Genomic DNA, 21,459 nt, shown 5'->3' on the forward strand with positions numbered 1-21,459 from the left:
GAATTAGAGTAATAAGCATATGATTTTGTTTGAAAGATTAATTGGGTTATCTATTTATGATATCATGTTTAGTAAAATTAATTCAAATCTGTATTTTAATTAAGGCTAGACTAGTGATGTCAGTTAAACTGACTTGAGATCATAGACTCAAACGGGACTATTCCCACCTCTCGTTCCCACCGCTGCATCTCCTTTGTAGCCAGGATCTAAAGCTTGACCTCCAAGAAGTGAAGGTCAAGTTTGTCCCGGGGCCCGGGGGTAAGTTAAACTGTCATTGGACCCGCAACGAAATTAATCAGAAGAAAACAGGAGGAGTTCCAAGTTAAGGTTCATATAGTCAGATTAATATCAATAGATGTTCTCATCTTGTTCACAAGCTTACCGATTTTTATTGGCGTCGACTGATAGTTTATTATTTATGTACTGCGAAGTGTAACCTCTGCAAGTCAACGTCCCGTTTTTCAGTTCCACCAGCACTCCCGATATTCCCTTACAAATTGCCGTCTCCCGGGACCCTCTGATAGTGATGCGACTCGAATCAGTCTTATTGTAAAAACTCGAGTTTAAAAATTCCGTTCGATTTTTAGTAGAGTGAGTAAGGTACCAATATAGAGTTATCTGTTACACATAATTTTTATCCAGGCTTAACATCTTCGGAATCAAAATGTAAATTGAGTATGTAGTAATAAAGTAATTCTTCTGGCAATAAGTAATCCGTAACCTCAATAGAGGTTTTAGTTCAATTACGTTATAAATTGCTTCATAATTAGGGCAAGCTCAAATAAATTCTACGGGTTTCAAACTTTATGCGTCTTAAATGTTAATAAAAAAAAGTGACTTTCTCATTGTGACAACAATAACGACATCGTTTTTGTCACTCTAATAAAAAATATCTCGCGTGACTAGAGTGACTCTATCGATATATCACTCAAACCAAACTCTAGGAACATCACTAGTGTGGATCTACATCCAGCCTGCAAAGGGAGAGGGCAATAATTGATTGGTCCCGTGATTGATGACTTTATGTTTACTTACATAAGCCCGTCCCTAAAGATGTTTTCTTTTAGATGAAAGTGTTGACTTGAAAATTCAGTTTTGATTTAGCATTATTTAATGATTAATCAGATTTAATATACCTACTAATAGGTAAAATTAATCTCGATGACCATGACAAAAGTTAAAACACAGTCTTAGTCTTAGCGAAGTAGGTAGGTACATTATTATTTTGTGGACTTAATATAATATTTAAACTTTGTTTTTCAAGAATAAAATGAGTAAATTATTCTACTATTGAGACATTCGTATATTTTTAGAATCATACTCAAATTGATTTTCAAGTAAACCTACCTCACTCATAATAGTAGAAGATAAGCAAAAAACAAAACAGAAAAAACTATCGAAACAAATGTTAGACGCAACCAATTAATTCACTGCAAACAATAGCAATTAATACCGAATCGCAATATCCTCAAAAAGTGAACCAATTCATCAACTTCGAGCACATGTCAGTAGAGACAACAAAAACAAACACTCGGCCGACAGCTGCCTAACGACAATATAACTATTTATTACCTTAATTAAACACAAACGCTTGTTAGTTTTGTCAGGAACAAACCCATAATCATATTGTAATTAAGTCCTTTTTTACGCCAATTCTCTTGAACCATTTTTTCTTAGACTTCGAACACATTGACATCGAAATTCAACCTTGTATCAATACGGACTGAGTTAAAAATCGATTGATGAGTGGTAGGTACAAATATTTGGTTGTGAGGTGTTTTCCTCCATATAATTAGGGTACAGACACCTCGGGTGATGACGGCCGGCGCCTGCGCCACTTACGCGAGGGTGGCATCGAGATTGCCTCCTAACGAGCCTAGAGGAATTTTGTATGGGAACAGCTTGGAATACACCGGAGATGATAATTTAAACCTTCCAAATAGATGATTGAATGGATAACATTCACATTCAAACTAAAATTCCTGCCTCACAAAAGTTATACTGCAACATACATTTCAAAAGGACCTACGTTACTTTCTTACGTTTAACTGTCTATTCCCTCTTTTGAAATCTTTATCAAAAGTAGAAAAAATACTTATAAGAATCATTCAATTGTTTTATTTTTTTCACGAAAGGTATATCAGTAGAGTTCGATTGCAATTATTTTTTACATGAGTTGAAGGCATGAGAAATGTACTCGTAGCATGATGCTTAATTATAACAGCAGCAGCTATTTTCAATTGAGAGTAGCTTAATCTTAGATTTTGGTTAGTTACTCGTTTACTATCGAATGTAGGGATGCAGGGAATCGCAAATCGGTCGCAAAGTCGACACATTCTCAATGTCACTCGTCACTGATTCTTAGGCTGAGTTGCACCACTTTATTTTAACTGTAATAATAACAATAACCGGTGCTTTTTGTATGGAGTTTGACAGATTTTTGACGTTTGTCAAAGATAAAGTAAGATGGTGCAACTCGGCCTTAAAGTCGAATATCTTCTACTACCTATACATTTCATTTGCAACCGCAGAAAAGGCCCCCATCAATTTTCTATTTAAAGAATTCAGCGGCAAAATGAAACTATTCCGATGCGGGCCGGCGACTTCAGTTTTTCTTGGTTCGCACTAAAATTGAAGGCATGGGGAATGATTGCCATAAAAGGGCAATGGTAGTGTCGTAATGGGTATAGAAAAACCCGATAATTACCTCAGTTTGCCCAGTGTGGGTAATTAACGAATACTAACGTCTGACAACCGGTCATTATAGATTCGTAACGTAAATAAAGTATAGCTATTTTATGGTAAACGGTAAAATGATTATTATATTTAAAAAAAACTCGTTGAAAAATATTTGCTTTTCGCTATTCTGCTAATAAAATTGTTTCGCTAGCAGTTTAAAAGGTGGCAGTTAAAAATGTTTCTATCGTGAAGAGATATCATGAATGTAGAGTCACTGACATAATTGCTTCTATCTATCTTACTTAGTATCTTAGTTTTCCAAATAACTTAATTTTAGTTAGAACCTTAATAGTTTCAGACTGAAAATATAAATTTGAAGGGATATAATAATATGTAAGGGAGTTTCAGGTGACTCACATAAGTTGAAGGCACTGGACCTTCGAAAATGTACTTTTTAGCTTTTCCAATTTGAGTGTTGCGTTTCATGATATAAACACTATCGTAAATAACACCAGAAAACATGTCGTCTCGCTCTACCACCTGAAATTAGTTCAAGTCTAACGCGATAGCGATATCTTGTAACCACTTGTAACAGTTTAGTAGATACGCTACAAGAACTGTTTAAGTACGACGCGACCCAATATATCACTCACTGGAATCGTAAGCGTTGACAGCTAAACCGAAGATAGCCGACGATAAGCACGAAGAACTAGTTCTTATTGCAAAGCAGTAAGGTTCATAATAGCTGCGCATGAGTCGGTGAGCAATTAGAAGCGCTTGCGCACGGCATAGTTGCGCGTCTTCGACGGCAGGTGGCGTTGATCCATTGATCATATAATTTTATGGAGCCTAAGCTTATTTTTATAACCAACATAAATAATGCGGCTTTAACCATACGATTCTTTTGTTCGGAGACACTTTGTTATTTCATTGCCTTCGTCAGTTTTTGTTTTTACCCTTTATTGGTTATTGCCACAAATAAAATTATGCAAATTGAAACTAAACATTTTATATTACGTTTGATCCAGGGCGAAATTAATGTAGAGATGGACAATTCATTGTATGTTTAAATAATTTCAATTTTTACGCATTTTGTAAGCGAATAGGGGTATAAAATTGTGTTATCATGCTTTTAACGTCTATACAGGCAGGTAGAGTCGTGAGTTAAATTCCTTTGGTGTATTTCCAGTTTAGTTTCCAATACTTGTCAAAATACAATATAATTTACACTGCAGAAATTAACACATTTAAAACAGAAGACAAAACGTATTTCAGTATTTCTCTTCTATTTAGTTTTCGTGCGTATATTTATGGTAAACTGATTTAATGAGCACTTAATTAAAAGGTAAAGGTTGCGAATTAATAAATTAATTTAATTGTGACATTCACCCGACCCAAGATAAATCGTGAGTGCGATCGTAAAGTTGACTGAGTGCGCTAGTCCTCTTGCTTTATCGGAAGACATGTTACAGGCAAGAAAAGATATTTAATGCTATTTTTGACTAATTAGCAGTTTTGTCATTGACATCCTAAATCGATTTGATTCATCCAATCATAGTTTGAAATTCACATTTTTGAAAATACGCTACTAATGCGAACTAATGTACAGTCACGGAATGAAAAGGTTCGTCAGTTTTCAAATTGATTCCTTCAACGAATCGCGAGCACATATTACCTTTTGAAACTATGTTACAGAATAATCTCGAGTTAGAGAAAATAATCTTTAACTGTTCGTCAGTAAAGTTCAAAATCATTCAGATCAAAGTTGTTTGACGATTTATCTTGTCAAGAAGATTAATAAGATTGATAAACTAAAACCTTCTTATTGGTTCAACCTGCCATTATTATTTTTCTTAAATAAAAAAACCTATTGTCAATTGGTCAATGTCATCATTGCATTGCACTGATGGGATAGAAAAATAAACGAGCAAAACCTTATTCGTTAGCAAACGACATATTTATTTAAATGTTAGCAGCACTGTTTCTTGCATTGTTATGTTGGCAGGTTTGACTCTTACAGTACCTAGTGCAAGCGAAAACCGACACTAAGGTGACGAACCTTTTCATTCCGCGACTGTACATACAACGCCATCTCTTGGTAGCACTAAGAACTTGCCGCACATTAATCATTAGATTTAAAAACTATTTTCATTTGGCTAAATCGTCCTTATCCATCTCTAGTCTCTCTTCTTCTAGCGAATGAAAATAGTTTCAAAACAAAAACTGTTTAACATTTCTTACAAAAGTGTGTCACAATCACCTTTGTGTCGCAACTGAATAATAATTATAATTAAAAGCGAACACATGAAACGGCCCACGCTTTAACTGAAAACTTCCTTTTACGCCTCCGATCGCATTAGAGCGCATTTAAATGTGGAACAGTTCCATTCATAAAGACAGTGGCGCCACGATTCGCAATTACAGCTGACATCAAAACTATCCGAAAACCAGCATAGCAAGACCTCTCCCAACGTTCTGCATTGTCTTTGCAACAGTCCAACAAAAAACGGTGGAAAGAGAAACCACGCCGATTTTATACTTCACATTTAAGCACCAAGCGGCGGATAAAAGGTTTTTATAGTTTTATACCTTCATTCGAGTCTGTTTTAGTATTTATAACACTGCCTCTTTGCGGAGGTATGCCTGCCTCTGATAATGATGTTGATGAGTGGTCGCGGGTCTTTAACCGTTTTATACGCGCTTCAAACGAACTATTGTGAGACTGAAAGAACTGTGTTATGGCAACACACTCACAATTCAGAGTAAACTAGTGTCCTATAGGTGTAACTTAAAATTAATTGTAAAAATATTGCAGGAAAGAAGACATCTTACAAAAAGTTAGACTCTGGTTAAAATCTGGTATTAAATTGACATTTAGTATGGAAATGTCCAGTCTTCGTCTTGGGTTTAACTTTTTTGTAAAAAGTGTAGTGCCCTCTTCACTGAAGATTTTAGTCTCATATTACAAGTTGTGACTGATAATCTTTACAATTTCAAGTAATCACTGACTAAAATAGAGTTAAGTTGTCTAAAAGTCGTGCGTGATCTTATTGCAATAATGAGCAATATTCATTCTTATGATAGTTAAAGGTGTCATTTCCTTATTATGCAGTCCATCACAAACTGAAATCACTCATCTTCTCTAAAAATTCTAAAATGCCTATCTTTTTGCAAAGTTACTTGTCGATAGTATTCAGGTCACTATAAAATAATTTTGACATTTCATTCAAGAAGAGGTAAATTATAGGTACCTTAATTTGGTTCACACACCTGTCCATGACGGTCGCGGTCATTAACAAAGAGATCAAATAAGTCATCATGCTCTCATCTTTCCTCTAGTTAGTTTGGGAGAGCATTTAAATTATGAAATTCTATGACCCTTAAGTCAAATACAATAAAACCCAGATTTGGATATTAAGTTTGTCTGTATTTGTCTTTCGGCAGTAAACTTTTGATTATTAAGTACATTCCATTTTCAACCATAAGACAATAGACATACGAGCTACCATGGGTCCATATTGGCTCACCTAAAGTTATTTACCCGAAATGGTTCTTCCTAACGATTTTAAATCCGAATGATCACTCTTCCTAAAATTTTTCATCCTAAAGTTTTCATTCATACTATTTGTAGTGCTACCGGCGATGTTCATAACACTCATGTTTCCGAAAATTGTAATTTATAAATCATTTATGTAAATATATTTAAACTCCTACTGTTTTTTATCATAACACTTTTATCCCTAAACATTACCATAATATTTTCACTCATACCATAGAATAATAATAAATACTACGTACAGAAAGAAGTACGTTCTTCGCGAATGAAACGTAAGGTCACAGTTCTAACCTAAACCAATAATAATGAATAGACCGATTCGTTTCTGGAACTTGACTGAATGACTGGAGCGGGACTCTGGCTTCGCTCGCTCGGCTCGTGCGTTGTGGTCACAGTTCTAACCTAACCTAAACCAATAATTATGAATAGGACCGATTCGATTCTGGAACTTGAACGAATGACTGGAGCGGGACTCTGGCTTCGCTCGCTCGGCTCGTGCGTTGTGGTCACAGTTTTAACCTAACCTAAACCAATAATTATGAATAGGACCGATTCGTTTCTGGAACTTGACTGAATGACTGGAGCAGGACTCTGGCTTTGCTCGCTCGGCTCGTGCGTGGTGGTCACAGTTCTAACCTAACCTAAACCAATAATTATGAATAGGACCGATTCGTTTCTGGAACTTGACTGAATGACTAGAGCGGGACTCAAGTATACGTGCTAATGCCAACAAACTTGAACTTTAATATATCGTCAAAGAAAGAAATCTAAACAAAAAAGATATGACTTTGAATAATAGTGTAAAATATGGTTATGTTGAGAAAATCTAGGAGAACAAATAAAAGTATAAAAGATGTTTATTGCTAATGACATTATGAAGTTGAATGATTCGGAATTATGAACATTAGAGACAGAGTAGTTAGGAATTGTGATTGTTAGGATGAAAAGTTTTAGGAAGAACATTTTCGGACTTCCAATTTTCGGAGTTGAAAATTTAGGTGAACTTTGGCGCACCCAGCTACCATACCATTACATTTTAGGCTGTTTACACACGATCGGTTTCGGGTACGGAGCGAGGTCTCGTCAGCCGTGGGTAGACAAACATCACACTTCTGTACGCGGCTTAAAATGAAATCCATGCTACCAGAGTACCGAGGAAGGTACGAAAAAACGAATGTGTTAAAGTGAGGTCAATGTGTGTTAGCTTTAAGTACACAAGAAAAACCGTTTTAATGTTAAAACGGTTAAAATTAAAAATTAAAAAGAAAAACCGTTTTAATGTAGGTTTCTTTTATCCTACACTGTAGGATAAAAGAAACCTACATTAAAACGGTTTTTCAAAACACACAAGTCCTTCTGTATAGTTGTACATAGTAATACCCACACCCGTATTCACAAACGATGCTTGCTTAAGTGACGCAGGAAATCGAACGCACAGCGTTGAATAGAGCTCTATGAGTAGTTCGTGTGTCACCCTGTGCATCCACGCGGACTGTGAGACCTCATGGTAATGTTTGTGAATATAATAATAATCAATCAGTTGTATTTATAAATTCCCTACAAGCTTTAGTACCTACTTAGTTTTGGATTAGATGACAAAAAGTTCATAATGCATTTTTTAATCTACCTAAAAAGTTCTTTATTAATCTGTGATAATAATTATGAACGTATTTAAAATGCCCATTACTTGTTTTTAATGCCCACAAGAAAATGTCAACACAGCATTAAATATCATATTTATCCTCTTCATTGACTCTACCATATTTGAGTATCCAATCTTCGATTCCACACCTATCGTATAATAAACAAAGCTCTATTTCCATTAATGGACTTGTATTTAACCGTATATTTCTCTTGGTGTTCTCCGACTACTTACGGCTTCCTGTCCCATCTGGTTTTCTAAATCATGCGACGTATCGGGTGACGGGTAGACGGCATTAAATATTAAAGAGCTATGATGAATAGATGTGTATTTTAATGAGTATCAGTTGGTATTACAAAAAAAATTATTTTTGCCAAACCAAGTTGCAGAGTTACATAATAATGTATTGTTATCCTAGAGTGACTGAAAGTCTTCTACTATTACGAATTCTACTATCCTGTTTTGGCCGGGAACATAGAGATATATTTTATCTAGGCTGAAACATGAACAGATAACCCCTTTTTAAAAGTCAATAGGTAGTGATTAGGGGATGAAAAGTTTGTGGAAATTAAAAATAGATTTGGAAGTTTATATTTATGGTTTAGGTAATACGTATTTAAAGTGTTTTCCAATCTAATGAAACCCACTACCACCAAAATATATATTTGGGAAAAGGAGGTTCATAGTGATAGACACCTCATGCTAGACGCAAAAGTTCTTTAGTTAGATGTACGTATTGTTAGAGGCCAGTAGATCTATTCTCATAAAAAACACTGGATACTTAACTTTAACTAATCAAGTGGTAGTGGGCGGGGCACATAACTCGTAGAGACGATGGCCGTTGGGGCAGAAAAGTTCTCGAGTGGCGACCACGGGCTGGAAGACGTAGCGTGGGCAGGCCTCCTACTAGGTGGACCGACGATCTGGTGAAGGTCGCGAGAAGAGCCTGGATGCGGGCAACGCAGGACCGTTCATTGTGGAAAACCTTGGAGGAGGCCTTTGTCCAGCAGTGGACGTCATTCGGCTGAAACGAACGAACGAACAAACTTAACTTTCACATTATATTGCCTCATTTTATATACAAGATCACTTTAGTAGCACCAAAAGCGCGCGGAGTCGTCCGCGTTCTCACGTTTACCGTACGATACCGTTATTTTAACGTTTTAGATTTTTCACAATTAACAGTATTTAAATTGTTTTCGAATCCAATGAAACCCACTACCCAACTGTCCCAATAACGAGCAACAGCGCGGGAGCAGTCCGCGATGCATTAGCGATTAACGAGCGATCGCGGGCGGGCACTAAATTAAAATAAATATTTGCCCGCAGCGCGCGCGCCGGCTTTCATCGCGCCGACACAGGTGCCGCCGGAGCGTCAGCAAAAGTACACTTCAATGAGTGTACTATGTGATAATTAAAAATTAATTGTTAGATAATTCAATTCGCTATATTTTATAAAAGTAGCAAAAGCGTAATGGTTGCAAATTGCAATGAGCAGTTTACTGTGTGATAATGAAAAGTTAAAACGTATTGAAACGTAAACGTATTAAATGTTAGAAAATTCGATGCGATGGCATTTTATAACATAAAATAAATTCAAGTAAATTAGTTTTTAAGTACAGTCGACAGCACATTAGACTACATTTTATTGCAAAATCATCTCTAGGTATTAGAAGAACATTGATCAAAATCCCATAGTGTACTTTTAGTAACATGCCGTCGTATACAATTTTCTGGTTCATAGTTCAACAGTCAACACTCTACCAAAGGCCAAGTTTGATGCTAGATTAAATTAAAATTATTGTATACGTATACTATACTATTTAAATATTCCCTTCATGACTAGTATATTCCGCTAATGCATCAGAGATTTTAATGCCCGTTCGATATTTTTACACACTTAGAACAAAAAATCTTTTAATTGCCATTGCTGACGCTACATGCGCGAGCGCAACGCGATCCTATTACAAATATTGTTCGTAACGAGTCGCCTATTCGGACCCAGTGAGTAACGATAAGCCTCTCTCACCCTTATCAACGAAAGTCGATGGTAGCCGGTATTAGACCACTTAAGACGATCTAGACTTAAATTGGACCTATCTATTTATTAGGATTAGGACGTAGAGTTTGATTGCTGCTTTGTTGCTAACATTAATAAAAAATCGAATAAAAAGTTTAAAGGCGGTTTTTGTCAAAAGATCTAAAAGGTTTAAAAAAAATCTTGAATATTTTTTGGTGTAAATGTAAAGTGTTATAAAAGGGAAAGGAGATCGGTTGAAAGATAATATCGCAAAAAAATTGCGGTCGACCTTGTCCATCTTTGGCTTCTTTATAATAAAAAGCTTCTGTTACAACTTATTAATTACGCATATTATTATGAACGTTTATTATTAAGTTATTAATACTGTGAGGTTAACTCTCCATAGAATAATTATTCTAGGAGGTATTATAATAGGAGCTACTTACCTCGGCCAAAGGACGAATTTCCAGGCCAGGAGAGTCACATTAAAAAATAAGAGTTACCATGCAAACTTACTGGCTAGTTGTTGTAACCTCCTTACATACAAAAATAAATGATAGATTTGAAAATGAAAAAAAAGTTGCCAGTTTTATTTTCAAAATTCAAAAAATCAAAATTAGTTCGTCACCCCGCCGCTCGCGCTGCCGTCGCGCTCCCCATATTTGCCCATGCTTTTTGTGGTAAAAAGGGCATTAGTGAACCCTTCTGTTGACACTCGGTTAAGACGGTTTGCCTGTCAACATTTGAAGTAAATATTGGCTGCGGCGGCTCCTCAGATGGTTAATCTGCCGTTGTTTTGTTCCTTGGAGGTCGAGGATACCTTAACGGGCGCACTTCCTTCGAGCTACTTTAAGGTGTATTAAATGAGATCTGATTCATCATTATTCTTCTGCTATGTCCTTATTTGATGCTGTTCTTTTTTCTTGAAGACACGTTTTTCTTGATGAATGAACTTTGAACTGAATTTAATGATCCGAATTTCAGTCTAGAACATGTCCATGCCATATTACTTGTAAATTCCAATCAGTCTATTAATATTGCCTACAAACAAACCGCCAATTAAAAGGTAGCTCAGGGTTACGGGTCTTTGTTAGCCATAATTATTCGCAATCATTAATAGACAATGTTTATTGTCTGACACAGCCATGACTCCCGGTTAGCTGGTGACGTCACAGCCCGCCTGCGTCATTGAAGTCCTAATAGGATAGAGATAAGTCCGGCCACACGCTTGGAATAAGCAAATAGAATAGGTTCTCAATTGTACAGACTAGATCAGACTACAGATTTTTGTTGTAAATTCGCCCCTATTACAACGACATAAAAGACGCAGTGTTTAGGTGCTGTTGTCGTCTGTATTAAACGCGTTGGTCGCGGTTCTACATTTTATTTTTTAATCGGAACTGCGTAAAATGGACTTAAGGATTTGCGGCCAGTGCTAGTGTGTCCTAAGAAAAAAAAACTAAAAATTGAACAACAGTATGTCAAATTATCCTTTTTAATAGAGACGTCATGTTTACCATCGACATCGAATGTCGATGAGAGGCTCATTAAAACGCAAGGGTAATGTGACCTCAATTTTTGCAACTGTCACTATGAAAATGACAGGTTTATTACCCGACTGCGCCAGAAGGAGGGTTACGTTTTTGAAAGAAGCTTTGGAAGCTCGGAATTAGTTCGTCAGCGTCTGTAAGTGGTAGTAAGTTGAATATTATTACCAAACCTTTCCATCTTATAGTATACTATTTTGTTTATTAATTCTAACCCTCGAAACTTTTACATTCTTAATTTTATTTAACTATTTGCCTACGTTTATTGTGTTCCACTTGCATGCAGTAGATACCACAGTTACCTACTTTTAACCTGCGGTTTTCTAGCTTACTGACTCTAGGTCGTCCGTCTACGAATAATTTAGCTAACCTTTATATTGTAATATACAGACAGCTTTACAAATTCAAACTATTTTTTAATATCCACAACCAGGAAGTTCTTGGCCTGTAATCTCACCTGATGGTAAGTGATGATCAGGCCGAAGGTGGAAGCGAGCTTCACCCAGAATCCTCAACCACAGAATAACTCCTCTAACTGCCGGAACACAACAATGCTGTTAACATTGTTGTTATGGCGACAGACTTAAGTAAGATGGTGGTAGCTAGCCAGGCGGACTTAGAACAAGCCCAACCTTTAACCAAACCAAACAGAAAAATCTGCCCCTACTGGGAATCGAACTCGTAGTGCCGCCATAATGGAAATGGACATTTAATATTTTCGATCGATCCCCTCGAGACGAATAAATTAATTTCTAAAACGTTTATCGAGTATGTTTTCTGTTTTGATGGATTAGTAGAGCTTTTAAAAGTTCCAGTACATTTTCTTGATTAGTAATTTATAATGCTACTGTTATGTAACATTTAAACATGTTATGTTACAGAGAAAAATATTGTTTCCATCTGGATCTATTTTTGAGCTGAAGTAAATTTCTATCAAGTAGACATATCCTCTAAGGTAGGGCAATACTAGTGGTACAAAATATACACAGATCTTGAAATCTCAGCTGGTATTTTCAGCAAATTGAAATCTTTTCAGCCAAAGCGGCAGGCACAAGCTAGCTAGTTCTAAACGGTCAAACAACTTTTTTGGCACGTACGTAAATAGAAGACAGCTAACAGATATCGGCTCTAATCGATACTACAGAGCACCCTTAGCTTTGCCGAAATCCCGTCGTTGATTCAACGAATTCCGAACATTGCAATAAAAAAAGTTCTATACAATCGAATCACGTTTCGATGCTGTTCTGCGAATTAAAATTACAAAAAGCGAGACAGGGACCGCTCTCAAAATGCACGCGAGGGAGCGAGAAACACAATATGCAACTTCGCATCCACGCCCCTATAGGAATAAAATTCAAAATAAGATTTCAAAGGAAGTAAAAGGAAAAACAAACACACCGCTCGGGTTTCTCTAGGTGGTTAGAAAGAGATGGGTGTATTTGCGTTAGCTCCATGTGGGTTAGTTAGTTGATATGAGTTATGGCGCGTGTGTTTGTGGCGCGAATTAGCCATTTGGCGCGAATGTATGGGCGACGCCCGTTGGCGACGATGCGTTCCGAATGTGCAATCGAACGCAACGCTAATTAAAATCTATTTTATTTAATTGGGCTCATTTGTATGCTACGCAAAAACTAACTTCATCTCACATCGAAATCGGAACGCGGCAAATCGCGAGTCATGAGTCGCATAACATTATTTATCTCCGGGAATTATCTAGGACGGACTACTAAATAGAACAGTTGAATTATTTATGTCCATCTATTTGCATGTGGAAGTAAAGTTTCTTTTAATTAACAGCGAAGACTTCATGTTGAATCTTGTCACGACATCTAGCGCCATCTATTGCCGAATGGACATAACAAAGAACGTGGACGATTGAAAATTAGAACGCGGTATTTCTATTTTATAGGGCAGCGTGGTACCTCTGTAATTTAGAATTAAACCAAAATTATACTGATAAAGTAATAACACATGCGGGACTTATCTAATTACCTACTTCATCAAGTTATCTGTGTTATAAGGGTCGACAAAGAATCAAACCAAATTACGTGAAAAACAAAAACAGAATCTGATTCATGTTTTAAAAATAAAAGATGAGTAACGCATTGCATCACCGTTAATTAAAGAACTATAAACAAGAGTATCGTATAATTCGTTTATGATCTGTGACCGTCGGGCGATTGAAACGCCTGGACTGTGGCGCCATCTCTCGCGGTTAAACGAACTTATAAACGGTTTAGGGATTCCAAGAACTTTATCGATATTTTGGCATCGATGTAAACTTAATTTTCATATAATTTTGTCATTTTTTCTATTTGTTGTCAGCTAATATTAATTTATATTTAAATTTATCGGAAATTTATGGTAAATCAATAGGTACCTACTACATTTTCAATGTAATATTATGTGCTAGTTATTTGCGTTAGGGTAAGTAAATAATAATTTTTGTATTCGATGAAACACGAATAATTAATAAATCATTTTATTTTAAGTCCTACAAATACAAAATATGAATATTTAGAAATTCTATTGGATAAAATTATTCCATTATCTACTTCCTACATAAAGTCATATCATTTTACATAACATCTGCGAGCAATTGCAGCTTTGCTCCAACGAGAAATCTCTTAATCTGAATGGAATTCTTGCATACATTAAGTGAATTTACCTATCATAGGCGGTACCGCCTTTAGTAGCTAAGTTGACAAATGACGACAAAACTGATACGTTGTAAGCTTATTTTGAATCTTACAGCCTCGTGTTAAGAATGATCACGCGATAGAGCAGTGTGGCAATTATTTTTTAATCGACAAGGGCCCATCGACTGGCCGGACCACCGAGCGTCTCGATTTACATATTAATTTGTTGCTGTAAAATAAAGAAATTGGTCGGACGCATAAAAGTTCGTAATTAAGCCCGACGCTCACGATACAACTATAATTTTATTTTAATGTTATCGTTTCGAAAATGGCCTTGTTTTAGACCGCTTCGTTAGGATGGGACCTTTTATGTGATCTTATAGGAAAGTGGCGCTTAGACCTTTGATTTTCGAAACGTCCTAATATTTCAAGTCTTTAAAAATAAAATTTACTTGTAGGTACTTAAGTATGTATGCATCGCGTATCCTTTTAATCGCTAGAAACGAATATGGAATACCTACTATCAAAAGTTGTTAATAGTTCGACGAAGTAGGGAATCCAATTCTCGACTTCGAATTCCTCCTATTTTCTTCTAATTAATTTTGTTGCGAATTTAATGACAGTTTAACTTTTCACTGAATCTGTTAACCAATAAAAACGCACATTAGGTACCTAATAAGTTTTTGCAAACATTGCCTGACGTTTTAAACTTGACAAACGTCTTCGCTTTTTACAGCGATGTTGAGTCTCCTTCAACAAGGAAAGCGCCAATCAAGCCTGTCACACGTCAATATGACAGTTTAAAACCAAACCGAGACTTGGCATATTAAATCATTGGAGGAAGTCGAGACTGGTTCAAATTGAACGCAATCAATGTTAACTGTCTAAACGCATGGGGTCTTTAGATATCAAGCACTTGAGTTTTAATAGACTGGCTACCTATTTCTATTTAATATTGTAGTAGCAGATGTGTCTATCTTATAAATTTAATCTTTCTACAAAAGTGCCCTTCCTTTCTATTCAGCATCAATAACGTTCAGTAATTTTGCTCTCAATTTCAACCTAATTAACTACCTGAACCGTAATCCTCTTTAAGTTTATTATTTCTTAGAACTCATTTTCAAAAACTTGATAAATTGAAATTGAAATCTTTGTTGAAAATTTTGACATTTTGCGACTTCCGACTTCCAAATGCGACTTAATCTTAAAAACAGAACTAAGCAGAAACAGAATTTTTCAAATTCAAATTCAAAATATTTATTCATAGCAAAATACATATTGCGTTGAACAAGTTACAAAAATACATTACAATCTATTTCAATTAAAAATCAAATCAAATTTGAAATCAAAATACCTACCTACTTCACTTGATGATTAAGATTTTCAAGTTTTGCTCTATCTTACTGTATGTCTTTGTATTAGTGAAAGATAGTAAAACGCTATAGTATAAAGAATAATCCTTCATAGTAGACCCCCAGGACAGGAAGCCGCGACTAACTGCTGCGATCGAATTATACGCAATCAAAGCGACGGACGCCAATTAGTCAATAAAAATAATTTGTTTTATTGCGCTCGCCATGGCCGACGAATGTTAGGCTTATCGATAAGGTCAATACTCGTAAAAGTATGTGTGCATCACTATTTTCACATTCCACAATTTGACATTAGTTCATTTTATGAATATTCAAAATTTATGAAAATAATGCGAACGTGATTAAAAATTGCTATGTTTACAAACATGCAACTTGCTGGATAACCTGCTGGGGAAAGGGCAGAAAGTTATGCCGATAACTACAATGATTAGTTAACTACTACTTTATTTAGTTAATAAATTAAATACCCAAATATGAAGACATTCTACACAGAAGAAATTCCAGGCAAAGCCTATGTTCAGTTGGACGGCCTGTGGCTGAAACTGAAATGATGATGATGATTCCAACCAATCACAAACAAATATCAATCCATAATACAGATCTAAGACACGCAAATAATAAACAAATAAAACTGATTTTCTAAAGGACGTGCACTCATTTAGCAAACTCTAGGTTGATTCGCACATTCCACGGTCCGCGCAACCGCTGCATGATAATGTTCGCTTTGCATACAAACACATATTTTTGCAGCTCTATGCAACAATGGCTAGATGGATGGCCCGATTGTGATGGAAATAGGACTGTGACTTGGAAGCACATAGCCTAGTAAATAACCATGAACAAGAATTAGCTTGAACAGTTGCAAGTATTCGCGTCGGCTGGTTGATATTTATATTGTAACGAAGTATTACGAACGGTAACTCATAGCATCTCTTGTAAATATTTTGTAAAAGTTAACGTCAGAAAAACTTATTCTTGTTTGCTTATTTTTAATGTTTTCCCATGAAGTATCTAGTCACTAATCCAAATCGCATCCTGCTATGGAGAGCTGTCTTTCGCGAAAAGATGATTATTTATTGAGATTCAACGATAAGTAGGATAATTAAACCACAGTTAAACTTAGTTTAGCGCTCTCTTTAAACTGTAAGTAGTAATCTGTCCATAAAAATTATAACAATACAACCCAACTTACGGAAATTACACTAGAACGGTAAGCGTGTGTTAAATTAGCATTGACCGAGAAACTGGGGGAGAAAACCCGAATTTTCCGGATAATGTGGGTAATTTGGTGGCGAGCCTTGTCATTACGTGAGGACGCCTCGATGCAATGCTAACATTTGAGGGGTCGAATGTGTTGACGAATTTATTTTTAGATAAAACGGATTATTGTAAAAAAACATTTAAAATCGTGTTTATTCTGCGTTAATTAAAAGCCAAAAACACAAGTATCGTCTACGACAAAAGCTGAAGATTATAATGTTCATATTAAGCCCCCATTTCTATAAGTCAACCTAAAAATCTATACTAATGCCTTGGAACTGAATAAAAGAAAACCTTATTAAGTTGTTATTAAATTATTCAGACATCGAGAATAAGACAATAGTTAATAAGTAGTTATTATTAATAAAAACAATACTCGCAAATCAGCTTATTGAAGACGGAGACTACATTGTAACGTCACTCATACAATTATATCTACAATTGAGGATTGATTTCCTTTAACCACCGCCTTGGAAAAAGATCGCGGTCGCCTCATTTAAGATTCAGGAGTGTAAGGGAAAATGAGTTTTAATGACAACAAGGACCGCACTAAGGGTGCTCACCCCGTGAGTGTTGAGTATTTTTACGGAATCTTTTTCATTATTGATGAGGTTCAAATGTCTTGAGTTTCATTTGCGTTTCATTTGCCACGCCTTAATGATATGCTATAGGACGTAACTTCGCTTTTGATAACTTCGGCTACAATAATAAAGTGCCCCCTTGTAAATTGAACACGTAAATATGAAGAAAAACCTTTATCATTTTACTACATTTCCAAAACTAGTTTAATTCCGGAACATGCTAAAAATAATGGTGCATCTCAAAAACCGAAAAAAATGCGATTGAAAAATCCCATTCAAAAACTGAGTACGCCCTAAATGCCCACACACAATTGATCAGCGATCAAGTACGAGTAATAACCAGTATACGGATTCTCGGCGAATTGTAGCAATTTGCCAGACCACATGCAAATCGCATAGGCTTGTTCACAATTACCTTTAATTAGGCTACTACTCAGATCATAGAAGGGAATAGATGTGAAACGGGGGCGTGGCGCGTGTCTCCGCGATATGCCCAGAAACGAACATCGGCCGCGTAGCTAGGTTAGTCGCGATTCAGTCGTACTAAGGAAATGTTCTCCGATATTTTGGATAATGCGTCGTTACGTGCAATAAAACAAGTGAAACGAAGAACTACAGGAACAATGGAGTCATTTACTACATGTAAGTATTGCAAATCCATTGGTATTTTGCTTATAAATGAAAAAAACTAAACATTTTTACGAACGAATTCAGTGCCGTAACAGTTACTGCGATATCGAAATCAGTGGTGTTAAAAATTCTAACACACTTGTACATTGACGATTTAGTTAGCAACCACTTTATGTCATGCTCAACTACTGCGCAATGTATTTAATTTCTTCCGATATCCACTGTCGTGTGAAAATACACAGTACGGCCGCATGTGCCGGTCGTAACATAGTGCCGTGCTCGTGTTCTAATGCGGTTTCCTATTATCGATAAATAGAAGTAAATTATAATTTTCTATTTTGTAATTTTAAATAAAAAAATGATGTGTTACTTGCGATTATAAGATTTTACAAAAAAAATAATAACAGTAGAAGTAATTAGTAACTGTCAGCTATTTAATTACTATAAGAGCTAGTTGAAAGCCTAATATAGGCATTATTTTTGATAAACATATGCGGTACGCAGATCGCCATAATTAAAAAGTAAATGCATGATAGTAGTTAATAATAACGTATAATAATAAAAAGGTTTTCATACATAAGCATTTTGTGAAACCAGTTTCGAGCCTTGCCCCTAGCGATTTAAAGTATCGATATCTTGTCGACTCCATTTTATCTTTGTTCTCTCACTAGCATTTTCTTAGTGTGCGTCACGTAACGCGGCCATTGATTGGCCATAAGGCACGCCTTCTGGCCAATCACAGCACTTTTAAGCCGGTTGCACATGTTGTCGTAGACTCACAGTCGCTTTGTTTTTACACAGTTGAATGTGTGTGTGGGAGCTGTGGTGGGGGAAATGTGGGGACACTGGTTCTCGTTGTAGTTACGCGCGACTTCATATCTATTCTCTTTCTATGATCTGAGGGCTACTACGTAGAATTGGAAATAATCATTGTAAGAAATCCTGATGGTATAATAACTTTGCAATAGATTGTTAAGAAACTTCACGATTCCAAAGCAGTTATTTTTAAGTACGCTCATCTGTTCTTCTGCATAATTAATTTTAGCAAAATCTTCACTTGTGCCACTTTTTAATATGTTGAAGTTCACTTAGATATAGATAGTATAAGCCGTAGATTACAGTACTTACCAAGAAGTATTGATGTTAATTTGCCACAGAGTCTATTTGTCATAGGAAAAAAGTATGTTTGTAGGTAAATACGTCGCACTTCATATTATAATAATATCTTGTGATAAATTGACGCGAAGTTACACGTTTATGATGAAATTGGTTGGCTTTTTATATCATGCTAATTCACTTTTCAAGTATGAAACATAAATCAATCGACTTTATGGCAAATTGACAATAACCCCTTCAAATAACTTTAAAATGTACCTATTTTATTGTGTGGAAATCGGTCGAGTTCCTAAGCTGTCTAAAGTGTGTCACGCAGACGATCCTGAACTCGATGCACAAGTACCAGCCGCGGTTCCACCTGGTGCGGGCCAACGACATCCTCAAGCTGCCCTACTCCACCTTCCGGACCTACGTGTTCAAGGAGACGGAGTTCATCGCGGTCACCGCCTACCAGAATGAGAAGGTTAGTAGGTACACGAAGACAAATCTAGATAAATTCGATGCAAGTACCAGCTGCGTTCCACCTCAAGCTGGCCAACTTCACTTTCTGGACGAGTCTGGCGCTGGATGCAAGCCGCTACTGACGAGCCAAACTGAAAATCATTGGGGGAAGTCTATGTACAGCGGAGGACGCACTGTGATTGAAATGATGATGATGATTACCAGTATTTTATTATTGTTTAAAACGAAAAGTTTTCATTTTCTTCGTTAGGCCACCGCGACCCTGAAGCGAAGATTTTTTAAATCAATCTGCTTTTGGTTGCGTGTCAAAGCACCAGCTAAGGTTGCAGCACAAAATAGAAATAAAATCATTCTATTTTGTGTTTGCGGGTTCGAATCCTGCTATGGAATAGATCTGATAGACCCGAGTCCGGTTCATTACTTATGTATTTTGTACTCTGCTTTAGGGCTAAAGAAATAATATGATAATTAGAACAATCTTAACTAATATAGTAATTTGTCCTTTAGATCACGCAGTTGAAGATTGACAACAATCCCTTCGCGAAAGGGTTCCGGGACACCGGAGCGGGAAAACGGGAGAAGAAGTAAGTACCTAACCTTTGACAAACTATTTTCTATGAACTGTCTTAGTTATTTTGTGGTCACCAATTATCTTTCTAGCTCATAATAAAGCTAAGAAAACTTTATATAGGTAAAATTTAGATAAGTATCCCTAAAATCTGTCACAAAATGCTATCTTTGGTTCATAATTAAAATTTTAGCAATGATGAAACAAACAATTGCATTCACTGACTACATTGGCAGATGGCGTGTCCCCTAAAATTAGCATACGGAAAAAAATGACTTGATATTCCTGTTTTAACTAAAATAAAAATGCAAGTAATAATGACTCTAAATTGTGACGTTAGAACCTATATTCAACCGCACGAGGACAACAAAAAACTCGACAAACATCATTTTTGTAGAATCATCACTAAAGGTGACGGAGCCAACGAGCGTGGCGCAAGTGAAAAAACTCGCATTGACACCGTCATTATAAATGCCTGGCTTGTTAAAAAAGAAAAAACTCGTAACGAACATTAAAGTGTCACAACTATGTTAATTATTAATAAGGCGAGCATTAAACAAAGGCGCCGTAGGTGGCCGCGGTCATAAGGCGAGCGCAAGATTAACGACTGTAAAAACTGCCGACTGTTTAACTTAAGTTAAAAGCTAACCAAATTAGCGTCCTATCTGTGAATCTCTCCAAATTAATTGGGGCGCGGAGCGGGATCCGACGCAGTGCTGCCAACACGCCCGGCGCCGTTCGAAATTTAAATTAAACCAATCCGGCGCCTCCTTATTCGTGTTCTGGGTTTAAACATGGCGGGTAACGGCTCGAAATGGTGGAGTCATTCGGCTTGCCGCTTTTTTCCAGCGTCTTTAGCGTGCAAGGGAGAAAATTGGATTTCCGCGATAAAATCAGCTTTAGTTTTTTTCGCCGCATAATTTGCCAGCGCTCACCGCCAGGGATGACTGCCGTTCCGCTTGCTTATTTGAAATTCGAATGAGAACTCAATTAGAGAGTGGGTATTAGATACCACTGTTGTGTTCCACACTTCACGGGCTCATTGATTCGCTTAGGTCTTTCGGGTGCTATTACACTTGATTACTTCATTACTTTTAATGTGTTTTTGATAGCGCGATCTTTTTCAAGCGTAAAATCATGCGAGGTTTGAATCAAAACCGTTACTAGTTTTTCCAGTATTTGCATTCGTTTTGGAGATGATACGAAGTAATGAAGTAGGATATTTGAAATCATTCCTAATTTTATCGATGATATTAATAACGGGTAGGTACAATCTTCAATTTAGTTACATACCTAAAGACATATTTTGTGAGCATTGTTTCATGAAACAAGTTAAAAACAAAGTACTCTTGTTTAAGGAAAACAATTCAAAGCACCCCCTAAAAA

General features: G+C 36.4%; 1 protein-coding gene across 11 annotated transcripts in view; it reads left to right on the forward strand.

The window, feature by feature from the left end:
- The window catches only part of LOC114361392 (T-box transcription factor TBX3), a 112,982-nt gene that overhangs the window by 82,541 nt on the left and 8,982 nt on the right, over nucleotides 1–21,459 (forward strand). For 6 of the 11 annotated variants that reach the window (XM_028316382.1, XM_028316385.1, XM_028316388.1 and 3 more), the window contains 2 exons: nucleotides 19,348–19,506; nucleotides 20,013–20,089. In XM_028316382.1, coding sequence (XP_028172183.1) covers nucleotides 19,348–19,506; nucleotides 20,013–20,089 — 236 coding nt within the window. The remainder of the gene's footprint in view (nucleotides 1–19,347; nucleotides 19,507–20,012; nucleotides 20,090–21,459) is intronic. The other 5 variants (XM_028316384.1, XM_028316387.1, XM_028316391.1 and 2 more) reach the window with 1 other exon arrangement.

This window comes from Ostrinia furnacalis, unplaced genomic scaffold (genome assembly GCF_004193835.3).
Source record: "Ostrinia furnacalis isolate ACB-3 unplaced genomic scaffold, ASM419383v2 OfSCF5667, whole genome shotgun sequence".
NCBI classification, from domain to species: domain Eukaryota; kingdom Metazoa; phylum Arthropoda; class Insecta; order Lepidoptera; family Crambidae; genus Ostrinia; species Ostrinia furnacalis.